This window comes from Propithecus coquereli, unplaced genomic scaffold (assembly GCF_000956105.1).
Source record: "Propithecus coquereli isolate 6110/MARCELLA unplaced genomic scaffold, Pcoq_1.0 Scaffold646, whole genome shotgun sequence".
In the NCBI taxonomy this organism is placed as follows: Eukaryota; Metazoa; Chordata; class Mammalia; order Primates; family Indriidae; genus Propithecus; species Propithecus coquereli.
The window spans coordinates 116,784-131,838 of record NW_012152463.1 but is presented as its reverse complement, the minus strand read 5'-3'; the positions used below and the strand labels follow the sequence as shown (position 1 = coordinate 131,838).

At 48.4% G+C, this 15,055-nt stretch overlaps 1 protein-coding gene across 1 annotated transcript in view; it reads left to right on the top strand.

Moving 5' to 3' along the window:
- Window positions 1-15,055, top strand: part of LOC105822929 (chromosome unknown open reading frame, human C14orf159) — a 74,948-nt gene that overhangs the window by 21,370 nt on the left and 38,523 nt on the right. The window contains 3 exon segments of the mRNA XM_012660004.1: window positions 8,231-8,363; window positions 12,564-12,717; window positions 14,363-14,558. Of these exon segments, the coding sequence (XP_012515458.1) occupies window positions 8,258-8,363; window positions 12,564-12,717; window positions 14,363-14,558 (456 nt within the window). The 5' untranslated portion in view covers window positions 8,231-8,257.

The window sequence follows — 15,055 nt, the reverse complement described above, 5'->3', positions numbered from 1 at the left end:
AACTCCTGGCCTCAAGCAATCCTCCCACCTCGGCCTCCCAAAGTGCTAGGATTATAGGCATGGGCCACCGCGCACAGCCACACAACTTACTTTTTAAAATATTATATTTAAAATTTTTATTGTAGTAAAATATACATAACATAAAATGTACCATCTTAACCACTTTCGAGCATACAGCTCAGTGGTATTAAGTACATTCACACTGTTGTGCAACCATCGCCATCATCCATGTCCAGAACCCTTCTCATCTTGCAAAACTGAAAGTCTCTACTACCCATCAACAATAATTCCACATTCCCTCTTCGGCCCAGGCCCTGGAAACCACCTTTCTACTTTCTGTCTCTGTGAATGTGACTGCTCGAGGAGTCAGATGCATGGAGTCCACCTCAGATGCGTGGAGTCGGACAGTATTTGCCTCTGTGACTGGCTTATTTCAACTGACATAATGCCCTCAAGGTTCATCCACGTCATAGCATGTGCCAGAATTTCCTTCCTTTTTACATCTGAATAATATTCTCTTGTATGTATATACCACATTTTGTTTATCACAATTTTATGTTTATGTAGCTTATTTCTTATCATTTTTAAAAATTTTGAGACAATCACAAAGTGACAAAAAATTATAAGGATAGTACCAAAGAAAACCTCTTTTTATATCTTATTCTTCACTGACTTTTAACTAGTTATTTTTATATCTGTATGGACTTAGGGATTCCTCTATTAGTGAGTTATAATCTGTTCCTATCATTATTTATTTTAAAGCTCAAAATTTCCCCAATTTGACCAATGGGAGCCCATTCAATCTGTGTCTTTTCCATATCCCCCCAACATTCTTTGAGGACATCCTCACTTTCTGACACAAGATGTTCCAGGCTCATCTTATATTCTCCTTGCCCCAGCCATGGAATTGACCATTCCTCTAAGGAGTCTTGATTCATTTTAATGGAAAATGGTATTTAGAATCTAAGATCTGGGCACTTGATGTACTCGTTCCTATGGGAGTGTTGCTGCTTCCAGGCAGAGCTAGAGAATATATGTTTCTCTCTCTCTCTCTCTCATACACACACACACCTATATATTTTTAAATCTATTCCATATATTGAGGATACAATCCTCAACCACAGGGTTTATTCTAGTTTTCTTCTATAGTTGTAACTCCCTAATCCAACAGTGGCAAACCTGGGTTCTCTCGGCCTTAATATAATTAGATATTTGATCATCACTAGTATGACTAATCTCCCATCTCCACCCTCACCTCCTTCCCGCATAGCTGCCTTCCTCACTCCACTTGGACTGGCTCAACTCCAGGTCATTCCGGGCCAACATTCCCCATATACGTGGACACGCTCCTCACCTCACCAGGCTCTGGCACTCCCTGAAGATGTCCTCCTCACCCCACTAGGACTCTGACACCCCGCTTTGGACCACCTGGACTTCCTAACCCCCTTTCCCCACCATGGACTCCTACCTCACTCTGTCCCACCTCATGGCTTTGGGACAGAATTGTTTAAGAAGAGGGAAGAGAAGAGACCATCATTTGCTTGGATTGAAAATATTTGCTTTCTTAACAATCCTCTGCTTATTGGGAGCACGTGTATTTGACCTATTAAATAATCGAATACTAATTATGACTGCCAGCATTTCCCCAATCTTTTGTCTCTGTTATTATAATAAAATTTTTAAAATAAAATGTTATACAGTTAGGATGCCTCCTTCCTTACAGCAACGTTTATTTTGCAAATGTGCAGTTGTATTTAGGCTACCACCAGCAACTTTCTTGGCAAACATTGAGCAACTCCCACCACAAAGATTAATGAGTAGAGACAAGGTCTGCACACCTACTCATTTTGTTCTTCCATTATCATGTTGTAGGACTCTGGGGAAATGATCCAGGAGACATCTACAGAAACCAAAAATGGAGTTTTATAACACTGAGAATTGTTTATTCTTGTGAATAATATGATCTTCTTGACTGGGCTGTGAACTTCATGGAAGTTGTGTCTTTTATTATTTTTTGGTACCCTCAAGGTCCTAAGCACAATCCTACATAAATGTGAGGCTCTACCTGTGCTTGTTGGCTGGCAGAGATGCCATGGCTTCATGGTGGTATCGCGGGAGAGAAAGCATGGGTTACAAAGTCTGGGGGTGCTTGTTGGCCTTTATCTTCCTTGACATCCATGGACCACAAATTCCTCCTGCAAACACTTGCTTCCCTTGGCTTCTGAACCACGTGGTTTTCTCTCCTACCTCCCTGGCTGCTTCATCTCAGCTCAGCTGCCTTTGTGAGAGCCGCTTGCTCTGCCTGTCCCCTGACAGTGAACGTTTATTGGGCGCCTTCATGTGCCAGGCACTGTTGCGGGTGTTGGAGATACAGCAGTGAGTAGAACAGATAAAAAGCCTCATTTTCATGGACCTGAAAGGAAACAAGGAACATCTTCTGTGTGCGTGCACACAAGTGTGTGTGCTGCCTGGTCCCTACCACAGGAACAACCTCGGCTGCCCCACAAGTGTGCTGAGCGCTGGCTGGTCTTGCAGGGCACATGAAGGGTTGAGGCAGCCTCTCCCCTGCAAGGTTCTTTTCCTGGAGAGAGACTTTCTAGATGCTCCTATCTCTGGCTTGGGCTCCCCTCTCCTCTGCCAGCCTCTCACTCTGGCTGCCCTGTCCTCTGTCCCCACCTGCAGCCAAATGACCTTTATAAAAGACAAGTCTCACAAGTCACTCTACTGCTAACAAGCTTTGGCAGTTCCCTATTGCTCTGGGATAAATCCAAATTTCTTGACCTGCAGGAGATGCCCCCATGAGCTGGCCTCTGCTCCTGCCACCTCCCACCTGCTGCCATAGGCTCGAGCAGCATGGAAAGCTGGGTCCCTCCGCGCCTCCCTGCTGATGCTCGGGCTAGCCCCTGGACCTGGAGGGCCTTCTCCCTCCCCCACTTCTGCTTTGACCCCTCCTTTCCTTGCAGACCCAGCCCCTTCCCCTCCATCCCCAGTCCCAGCCCAGGAGCACTAAGCTCATGGTGTTATCCTTAACTATTTTTCTGTCTTTCCCTGGGAGAGAGACACAGTGGTAATTATGTGTTTAAAGTCTGTCTCCTGGGGTGGTAAACCCCTGTGAGCGTGGGCTGTCTTATTCACCACTGCATCTGCAGCTCGCTGGGCGCGGAGTAACACACGTGGGCAACGCTTCCATGGCGCTAGCTGTGGGCCTGGCCAGGAAGTGTCCTGAGAAGGTTATGTGTGCTCACTAACTTAACCCGTGGTACTGAGATATTGTGAGATATGCATTTAGTCTTCGGGCAGGTTTTCCGGCATATAACTGCTAAACTCTTTGGAATCTCCAAAGCGATACATGTCTTTTTGTATGCTAATGAGATGACAGGTGCTGGCAGCCCTCAGCTAGCTTCAGGATGGGGGCTGGTCATCAGAAAGACCAAGGCAGGATTAAAAGATTGGGACCTTCAGCACCCCCCACCTCTGGGGGAGGGGCCGAAGACTTAGTTGATCACCTGTGGCCGATGATCTAATCAATCACACCTACTGGAGGAAGCCTCCTTGAAACCCCAAAAGGACTGTGTTTGGCGAGCTCTGGAGAGCTGAACAGGTTCCTGGAGGGTGGCACACCTGGGGAGAGCGTGGCTGGCACACCTGTGCTGATGTCCCTGCCCCCCCCATACCTCACCCTGCAAATCTCTTCATCTGTGTCCTTTGGAATATCCTTTATAATAAACTGGTAAACGTGTTTCCCTGGGTTCTGTGAGCCACTCTAGCAAATTAATAAAACCTGGGGAGGAGGTCGTGGGAGCCCTGATTTACGGCTGGTCTGTGTGAAACGCAGGCCAGAGCCTGGGGCTTGCGACTGGCATCACGGGTGGGGGGCGGCGCCGTCTGGTGGGACTGAGCCCCAACCCTGTAGGAGCTGACTCTATCTCCAGGTAGGTCGGGTCAGAACTGAATTGGAGGACACCCCGCTGGTGTCACTGCAGAACTGGTTGATTAGGTTGCTGGTGGGGCAAAGTCCCCACATCCTTTTTGGTGACCAGAGGTCACAGAAGCCTTCTGTGTGATTCAGCGAGAGTATAGGAGAAACTGAGTTTGGCTTTTCCCCTACATGCTCGGAAGTACATACTATTATTAGTCCCATTTTACAGATGAGAAAATAGGCGTAGAGGGGTTAATGATCCCTTTCTAAGTGTAGAGCCAGGTTTGGAATCCAGTCTTTTCCGATCTGCTCCTCACCCCAATGCCTGCTGAAGGGGTGGGTGAATGGGTGGGTGGATTGTGTGTGGACATTAGCCAGTTGTGTGGTTGGTGGGTGTGTAGACTGGGCTCCAAACACCGTCCAAGCCCCCATCCCACTCCATTTCAGAGCACACACTAAGGCCACCTCCTCTCTCCTTCCCCAGTGCCCTCAGCACCCCACAGTTAGCACGAAGGTGGGGAGGGCCCGTCTGTGTCCTCCCTGAGAAGCAAGTGGGGTGAGCTCAGAGCTGCGGCCTGAGGGAGCGGCAGGGGGCCTGGATCCTTAGGGGGACGAGCTCTGGTTCGCTCCCCTCTGCACACCCAGTGAGCGCCACACCGCTGGGACTGAGTAAATACTTCTCCTACGAAAGAAAAAAACTCGTGAGCGACCAAAATCCTCAGAACTAGAATGAATGACTGTTTTACGGTAATGTTTTGTTTCTTTAAACAGGGCCCAATTTTACCTTCCTTACACATTTTAAAATTAAATTCCGTTTTTATTAGATAATACTTACGTGTCGTACTATTCAAAGGGTGCAGAAAGGACGAAGAGCAGAAAGTCTCTGTTCCACCAGGGCCACCCCGTGGCACAGTTCCAGAGGGCACCGTCCACTCACGATACAGCGCAGCCCCACTTTCTCCTCTGCAGGTGCCCCTGGGACCAAGGGACCAAGCCCTTCTCCATCCTTCCGGAGATGTCCTTACGGATTTGAGCAGAACATGGGTGTGTTCTCCTAGTCAGGGTTCTCCGCCTTGCCTTGTTCAGTTGGTGTCGTCGGAGACTATTTAAGATGAGGTATACAGAGCAGCCTCCTTCTGTTAGTTACGTAGCATCCCGTTGTATGGCATAGATGTACTGTAGTTTATTTAGCTGCTCTTCTATAATATTTAACCAGTGCTCAGTGTATTTAATCAACTCCTGTTAGGTTGTTTCTAAATTACTTCTGTCACAAACAGTGCTGCCATGTACTCAGCCATTTCGCCCACTGTTTGAGCACATCTGTAGGATACAGTCCTAGAATTGGATTGCCCGGGTAAAGCAGAGAAATGACTTTATAATGGTGGAATTTCGGTCATCTGTGATAGGCATAGATGAGATGTTTTGACGCTGAAATTTTGGGTGTGTCAGATCCTGCCGAGGAGTCGAGTCTGTGGGGCCCCTCTCTAGCGTATTTGACGTTAGAGAATGATATTGGTGAGTTTACTGGTTTGTTCTTCTCTAAAGAGAAAAGAGAGAGCTCACAGCAGAAAGGTAGCTTTTTGGAGTCCAGCCAAGCCTAACTGATCGCTGCCATCTCACTCATTTCCGGAGGACGACCATGCTGGGGAATGAGACGCCTGGGTCACTCAGCAGTGGGTTCACCAGAGACCTGGGTGGAAAGTGTGAGAAGTCCAGGATTCAGTCCCCAAAGAAACATACGGGCTGAGGATGCCCTGGCCCTAGAATCACTTTGTGGAGGGTAGGGGCAAGGTCCCTGCCAGTCCTAAAATATGCTGAGGATGTGACTCCTAACACCACGAGATGGGTGAGTGGGCGAGTGGATGGATACATACCTAGATTCAAAGACACAGATAGGTAGTTACCCATCAAGCAAGCATGAACTTAGACCTGCTTTATTAGGTAACTTCTTTGACTGCCTCAAGCCTCAGTTTCCTTGTTTATAATGGGATTAACAATGCCTTTTTGTGGGGCTGTAATGGGGAAACAACAGATGATGTACATAGAGGCCTTTGCGTGGTAACGGGTACACAGTGGGTACCCACATACGGTGGTAGTTGCTACCACTTATGATGAGTGGGTATTCTCTTCTTGGTATATTGAAGGCATTTTTTTTGACAGGAGCCAATTCACGCTCTGTTTGACCCTTGCCTTCAAAGGGGACGACTGCGTAAGGTAGGGGTCCTCAGCCTTCTTTCCCTCCCGGCATGCATGGTGGGTGACATTCAGGTGCCTGGCACACTCCCAGCATGCTTTGCAGGGCAGGATTTCTGGCTACACTCATTTATCTCCAGGCCAGGAAAGCAACCTAGAATCCACTTATATTTATATTAAAGCAAGAAATAAATAAATAAAGGAAAGGAAAGGCAAATATCTCTCAGACTTTGGTCTTAATGGCTACAACTTATTTGCAAAACAGCATCCAGCTTGCGCCCATTGCCTTCTAGAGTAATAATGGGTGGGGGTGAGGGCTACAGGTACCCTGGGGTGTCTCATTTCCGTGGGTTTGGGTAAACTCTTCTCTCCAGATATGAAATGGGGACATTTATCAGAGGTGTCTGGCCGCTGTTCCCCACATGCCGGGCAGAGGCGCTAAGTCCTCTGTAGTGACTCTGGGGAACCACAGACACCCAGGACCTTAGCTGGTAGCTCAGCTGCTTGGCCAAGGGGGTCAGGCCTCCTAGGCCCAAGAGGGCTCTCTCAGTCCAGCAGGCAAGCATGGGCTTGACTTGCCAAACAGCTGCTTTAAGCCTCAGACTCTTCCACTGGAGTATGGAATCCAACCCCACCTGACCCCTCCCAGCACCCCAGCCCAGCCCAGCAGGACTAACTGTTCTCTCCTCTGTGTCCCTGTGATGCTTTGTTCCTGCAGCTATGAAAGCATTCGCTGTTGGCTCTAAATATATCTCTCCCCCTTCCAAGACAATATATTCTTTTTATTTGGTTTGTTGAAGATTTTATCCAATCTCAAATTCTTCATTAAAATGGCCCTGGGGTTTGCATGGTTTTCTGTCTATGAGATTAGAGTTGAAAATGTAAATTGATGGTTTAGAATCCCATTTTGGTCTTGTCTTTAGGTAGAAAGAGTTGTGGAAAATCAGGCCTGTCCAGAACCCTCGCTATGGACATTGCCCTTAAATCATGTTCTCATCCATCCTACAGTCAGCTAGTCATTCAACAAACACTGAATTCCCACTTTTGTGGCACTACAGTAGGCACTGGGTATATTTGGATAAATAGGACCTGGGCTATGCCATAGAGGCCAACACAATGTGGCTATGTAGCCCTAGATTTTGCTGACATACTAAAACCTCTCTAGAGTATAGGAAGTCAACCTATAGGACTCATTTCTGAGTATAATTTCCTAGAACTTTGAGACCATCTCTATGTTTTAAAATAATGTCATTAAGTTTTTAATTGTTATTTTAAAAAAAAAATGACATTCAGCTAGGCACAGTGGAATGCACCTGTAGGTCAGCAACTCAGAAGGCCGAGGCAGGAGGATCGCTTGAGCCCAGAGTTCAAGACCGGCCTGGGCAACATAGTGAGACCCTGTCTCAAAAATAGACAGCTAGATCAATCAACTGAAAAAAAATCCTAGTTGCTTAATCTGCAATATCTATTCATTCACCAAAACCTGTAAAAGGCACCATGCCTAGAGTGGGGTGGAGGGAGCATGAAGAAGAAAATACAAAATCTCTACCTTCCGGGACCTAAATCTAGATATCAATAACAGAAGTCACATGCAGACAGCAAATCGGGCTGCTATTTCATCTGCGATTGCAAGTGGTATTCATTTCTTTGTTCATTCGATCATAAGTATTTTCAGTACGTACTATGCTCTTAGGTGCTCCGGAGCCTGTGGAAGAAGTCGAAGGTGTGTCCCTGCCTTCGAGGCACTGGCGAGAGGGAGGAGCTAGAGTCAGGTAGAATATGAGGCCACCGGGGCTCCAGAAGAAGCCCGTGAAGTATGAGCCTGTAGGGTGCTTCACAGACAGAAGATTCCGACAGGATTCTGAGGAATGGAAAGGCCTTTCAGGAGGGGAGGAGGACATTCCAAGCCAGGGGACAGCAGAAGCAAAGGTCACAAAGTGTTTGGAATTTCACATTAGAAACCTTGCCAGCAGGGGATGGGGGGGAACTTGCTCCCAACAGCACCAGCCAGAGGGAGGCCCAGGAGCAGCCCAGGAAGTGGTAGGTGATGTCCAGTCTGCTGCCTGTGGGGAGGCCGTGCTTTCTGTTAATACTTTGTTCCCCTCTTCCCTCATCCAGATTCTCTGCAGCCCCTTCAAGGGCGGCATGATGCCCTTCACACTCCACCTGAGGTCCTGTCTTCCCTCTGCCAGAAGGTGTGTGATTCTACAAAAGAAATTAAGCATCAGAAACACATCCAGCATGGCAGGAGGTCAGTGGTGCTAGATGTTTAAAAAAAAAAATTCCTGGAAATACCAGCTGTGTAGGCCCAGAAATTCCTGAGACTTCTCGCTTCGGCATGAAAAATAGAAAGCAAAAGCAGAATGATATCAGCTCCAGTCACTATTTCACTGTCCAGAATGAACTGGCACCTTGGACCAGACTCGTGTGTGGAAATCTCAGCAGATGCGTATAGCACCCCCAGTTCTGCTTGGTCACCTCAGCTTTTCCCTCCTGGGAAAAGCACTGCCAGGTTACACTGCAGTTTGATCTGATTTTGATACAGGCCGATTCTCCCTTCCTTGGCTGGTCTTATTCTCTGGGTAGCACCCATCTCCCCACCGTCTCCCGGGAGTGACACACAAGGCTCTAAAGGGTCCTGCAAGAGAAAACAGTTATCAAATGTGTTATTGACCTAACTCATGGCAAAATCTCACCTTAAAAAAATATTTTTCTGGTTGTGGTAGAAATACCAAAAGGAAAAACTAGCAACACTTGTTTAAAGTACTGGAGCAATACAGTTTTCCTTCAGTTTATTGATGTGTATGGGCTCTGTTGCTATTTATAGGCTAACAGAGTTATCTATTGTTACGCAGGCTTAAAATCACAGTTCTCACAATTCTGCAATGGAGGCTGGGCTCAGAGGGGTGGTTCTTCTGTTCCACATGGTATCTGCTGGGCTAGACTATCCAAGATGGCTTCTTCCTCACATGTCTGGTGTCCACTGGGGTGGCTGCGACAGCTGAGACTGGCCGAGCATCTCTTTGTCTCTGTGAAGCCTCTCCAACAGTGGTAGCCCAGTTTCTTTACATGGTAGCTCAGGACTCCAAGAGAAAGTGTTTCAAGAGGATAAGTCCTAAGGCACAAGCACATGTCAAACCTCTGCTTGCTTCACTTACTAATGTCCCAGTGGCCAAAGCAAATCACATGGCCAAGGCCAGAGTCAGTGGGGAAGGGGCTACAATAGGGTGTGAATACTGGGACGCATAGTTTATATGTGCGTGTGTGTGTGTGTGTGTGTGTGTGTGTGCGTGTGTGTGTATGCATAGAGAGAGAGAGCACCACCAAGGTAATAGTCTGTCACAACCTGTCATACACAGTCAGCAAGCACAAGCTTAGCCCCTGGTTGGCGACTGCTTGCTAGGACCTCAGGGAGGCAGCAGAACGGAGCAGCCAGGGAGCCTGGAGTCAGACAGCCAGGGCGTCGATCCCAGCTCTGCTCCTTACTGGCCACGGAGCTGTGTGTAAACTGTGACCTCTGCAAGCCTCGTCTGTGAAATGAAAGTAGCAGCGGAATCTTCCCTCTGGAACTGTCAGGAGGGAACCTGGGCTAACCGAGGGCGGGTGCTCAATCCACGCGACCTGCTGCTGTGGAAGGCTCTGCAAGGAGGGAAGCTCATTTTCCCAAACAGCTGGAAACTGCAGCTTGGAACTGTCTTCTGGGGCTTTAAATCAGATCGGGAATGATAAAGGGCAGTTTTTTCCTCTTGTCGTTATGTTTAAAAAAATTAATTTGGGGGTAAAAGGGCCCAGAAGAATCATTCAATTTCTCTCTACAAAGAGAAGTGTCGTCACCTTAGGTGGAGCCCAGGGGACACAAGGGATGCACAGATCACATCAGACCTTGACGTGCCGTCACCAAAAAAGTCAGGCCTCTGTGGTCCGCTGCTCTCCCAACAAGGGACCATGGAGGCTTGTATTCTGTGTCCTGTTGCTAATGGGGACAACTCGGGGACTTTTCTATTCATCTCTAGCAGCGGAGATGAACAAAACCAAATCATAGTGCCCTGCGAAGTACATTTAATTAAAAAGAAAACAAAGAAGCTTTGTATGCGTAATACCACCCTGGTTTATTGTATTAAAAATCCAATTTGTTCTCACAAACAGGCTTTGGAGGTAAGAAGTGGGTGGGTGGGGAAGGGGAGGCCTCCACGCCAGCCGTGTCCCCCTCCTCTTTGCTCCAGGTCCTTTTTGGAGCCACGCTGGGCTTGCTCGAGACCTGCGGCAGCTTCCCTGGGCTTTCAGCAGCTGGGTGGGTGGCTGGGGGTGAGGGACAGGTCCAGCATGCCCTCATTTGGGGAATCTGATTGTAGCGTTGGCAGGCGCTGTCGCGTTGGAGATAATGAGTCTCAGGCACTGCCTGCCACTTGGAGTAGGAGCTGGACTTTTCGCAGCAGATGGCTGCATCTGCTTCGCTCCACGATCCCGGAGGAGGAAGGTGCTTAGGAGACGGTGCACCCATCCTAGGGACGCCCAATGGATGTGGTTCAGTGATGAAGTGAGAGGAACCTGGGGGTCACCTGCCCCAGGTTTAAATCCTGGCTGTGCCACGCACCAGCTGTGTAACCCTGGGAAAGTCACTTCATCTCTCTGAGCCTAATGTTCCTCATCTATAAAATATAGATGATTACACATGCAAGTTACTTAGTACAGAGAGCCTGGCGTGTAACAAACACTCCATAAATATTAACTAACAACATTATTGCAGAAAAGAAAGGCCTAGATGTTGAAAGAACGAATCTGGCAGTTAGGAGAATTGTCCCCAGGGTTATTTTTGTAAGAGAGCATAATTATGTTTTTCTTTGAAATGGTCTTAATTTCAGAATATTGAGAAAAGCACAGAGAAGAAAATTAAAGTCACCCAGTCTTGTCACCTGGAGACAACCATGATTAATACATGTGGATGTATTTCCTTCTCATTTTTTCTCTTGTTGATTTTATAAAAAGGAGAAAATGTCAAACACACTGCTGTTACCTAGTATCATTCCTTTAATGGTAGGTCACAAACATCTTTTAATATAGCCATCAAGGGCGGGTTGTGGTCACTCATGCTTGTAATCCCAGCACTTTGGGAGGCCGAGATGGGAGGCTAGCTTGAGGCCAGGAGTTAAATATTTCTTCTGTACTATCATTTTAAGTGTCAATACAGGGTTTCGTTGCATAAATGTATAGTAACTCCAAGCCCTACTTCCCGAGCACCAATGTGCTGAATAACTGATACATATTAACTCACCGAGGTCTCTTTGGGGTAGGTATGATGACCACCACCTTACAGATGGGAAAACTGAGGCTGATAGATGCAAGGACAGTACGCAGGGTCACACAGCTGGTCAGAGGCAGAATCAGGATTCCAGCCCAGGTTTGTTACCTCCGAAGCCAAAGGACTTCCCAGTGCAGAGGGTGGCTGGCTGCCCCCAGAGGAGGTCGTGGCGTGCAAGTGGAGGTCTCCCCCTATAGCTCTGTTAAGACCATGAGTCTGCTCAGCCAGGAAACTGCCCAGACAAAAGATGTGAACAGTCTCTTTCCCAGAAAGGATACCCAAATGGCCAGTAATACATATGAAATGTACTCAACCACATTTGTCATCAGGACAATGCAAATTAAAACCACAATGTGACACCACTGTACACCAGCCAGATGGCTAAAATGAAAAGGATGGGCAATACCAAGTACTGGAGACGCTCACACTCTACTGGTGGGAGCAGAAATTGGTACAGCCACTTTGGAAAACTGCTTGGCAGCATCTATTAAAGCTGAACATGTATGTACCCTACAACCCCAGGCATATGCCAAACAGAAATGCACATGTATGTACCCCAAAGTGCGTGCATTACAATGTTCGTGCAGCACCCCTTGTAATAACCTCAAATCGGGAACCACTCCGATGTCCGTCAGCGTTAGGATTGGGTAACACTCGTTGCATGAATATACCACACAGCATGAGAACGAACCGACTATTGCTAAACATAACGATATGGATGAGTCTCCCAAATGTATTTTTCAGTGAAAGAAGCCAGACTTAAAATACACATAGGGCATGGTTGCATTATATGAGGTCTAAGAACAGGCAAATGTAATATGTGATGTTAGAAGTCAGGATAGTGGCTGTTGTTTATCTTAATGCTGGTTACAGGGTGTGTTTATTTCGTGAAAATTCATCAAGCTGTATATTATGTGCAATTTTCTGGGTGTGTGCAAGTGCTTTGATGAACAGTTAAATTAGAAGTCCGGTGCAGTGGTGTGCACCTGTAGTCCCAGCTACTTGGGAGGCTGACGAGGGAGGATAGCTTGACTCCAGGAGTTGGAGGCCAGCCTGGGCAACATAGTGAGACCCTGTCACTTGAAAAAGAGTTATATTTAAAAAGGTCTGTCAAGAACCAACTGACTGCATATTTGTCCCTTCTCCCACCAGGGCCCCGGCCAGCCAGCGTGGTGGTCCTGCCCAACTCCCTTGCTGCAGCCTTTGAAAGGTTCTGCCAGGCCAACCTTGGTCCTCTGCCCCTGCTGGGCCGAAGTCAGCCAGAAAAGTGGATGCTGCCTGCCCCAGGCACTGTCCCAGACTCCAGGTAAAAGCCTGGGCGATTGTGAGTTAAAACTTGGGAGCGGCCAGATGCTGCAGCCAGGTGTCTCTGTCCAGCCTTGGGGACGCCTGGCACAGAGCCTCACTCATGGCCCCTGCTCAGGAACGAGCCTGTCCTTCCCACCGTTCCCAGTCCTTCCCCTGTCCCCTTGCCCTTGCCCCAGGTAAAATCTCTGGAATCACAGAGAAAGTCCAGGCCTGGAGAAATCCCACTGGCTCTGCCATCTGTCCACCTTGTCACCCAAGCCAGAAACCTGCTGGCACAGTATTAAGATGAAAATAAAAATACTTGAGTTACCAACACTCAGAGATAGACAGGTCGTGGCGTTTTGCTCCCAGACCTTTAAACTACAACCTATTGAATAAATGGCACCACCGATGCTGCTCTGTGACACCTCTCCAGTGAGTCACGTTTCCCACCACGGCGCAGGCTCGCATCATCCCTTACTTAGACCGTTAGACATCTTATCTGGTCCCCTGGCCCTACTCTCACCCTCTCCTGCCCTGCCCCCCCATCTTCTACTCTCCCACCAGAGGGGCTTTTTCTGTGTCTACATCTGATCCCGTGACGCTCCTATTGCAAACTCCTCGGGGTCTTCCTGTGGCTCGCACCGTAGTCTGCTCCCAAGACCCGTGGTGACCTGGCCCAGCTCACTTTCTCCCCTGACTCTGGACACTCCAGTCGTCCTCACCCCTCTCCCCAGACAGAGAGCTCCCAGGAATGTTCTTTCATTATCATTTTGTGGACTCCAGGGATGACAGTGTCCTTCGGAGACCCTCCTGGGCCCAAGTTTGCTCCTTTACATTTTCCCTGGCACCTCCTATGCTGCCGGCCTGGAGACGCCTAGAGCAGGTCCCCCACTGGGCCACAGTGCTTGATGCCGTCACGCTGTTCACACTGTTTCCTCTGCCTAGACGTGCTTTTCTCCTTGTCCAACCAGCGAACTCCTATTCATGCCTCAAGACCCAGCACTTCCTCCTCTGTGGGAGAGAATGGATTTCTCCCTTCTCTGTGTCAATCTACCTAGACTGTGTCGGTTCTCAATGCAGTCTCACCTACCACCGTTAGATTACAAGGTCCTTAAAGGTTGGGACGGTGTCTTCTCCATCACTATAGCCCCATCACCTAGCGTGTGCCTGGCATGGAGGAACGGCTCAGTGAATGGTTTTGGAGTGAATGAAGAATAGGCTTCAACCAAAGAAGTCTTTCGATGCTACAGAAGAGTTTCTCTATGGAAAGAGAAAGGCCTCACCCGCTGCTAGCACCGAGAGGTTCCCCAAGATTTGTGTCCTCCGTCCTTTTTGCTGGCCCCACCTCCATGGCAGAGAGGGCACCATTATTTTTTTGTTGTTGGTTTGGCTGTTTTGGGGTTGCAGTTGTAGGAAATACGATGGGTGTGAGGCAGGGGCTGCATTGTACACATGCCGACCTGATAGTAAGAGTTTCTGATCTGGTACTGTTGGAAGGATGCCAGCAGGGCCCCTTGCTGAAAACGGCATCCTACCTGGGGGCCAAGACTGGAAATTTCAGCACTAGACATCCTCTCCTCTCTACCTAGTCCTTCTAACAAGTGCACTATCAGGGCCATAGTGAGGGTCTAGGGGCCTGTGAGCTTTCTCTTGTGTCCCAGAATGGGCTGTCCCTAGTTCCGGAAATACGAGTTCGGTGCCTGCACGGGCAGCCTGGCCTCGCTGGAGGAGTACTCGGAGCAGCTGAAGGACGTGGTCTTCCTCCTGGACTGCAGCTTCTCCCTGGAGGGGGCCTTGGAGAAGGTGGGGCTCCCCAGAAGAGACCCAGCAGGTCACGGCCATATAGGAGCATACAAGGTAGGGACACAACCACGGCCCACAAGGGCAGGATGGCTTGAAGATGTGTAATAGCTTTTATTTTCCTGTAGTGGGGAGGACGTTGGCACAGGAGGCAGAAAACCTAAGCTCTCACCCCAGCTCAGCCACTTTCTAGCTGTGCAACCCAGGACAAGTGGTCAGTCTCTCTGAGCCAACATTGGTCCTGCCCAAGTCCAGCTTTGGACTGCCCAAGCTTGGACCACCATGAACGCCCAGTGTGGCCCTTCTTGATGGTTCATTGCAGCTGTGTAAACCCAACCCGTCTGGAATTTGTCCAGCTCCTTTAACTTAGGGCATCTCAGGGAGATTTTGAAGATCCTCCCTGCTCAGGTGGGCAGTGCCTCAGAGAATGCGCCTGGCTCTGTAAATGCCCCAGGATTTTTAGAAGTCAGGATAGTGGCTGTTGTTTATCTTAATGCTGGTTACAGGGTGTGTTTATTTCGTGAAAATTCATCAAGCTGTATATTATGTGCAAT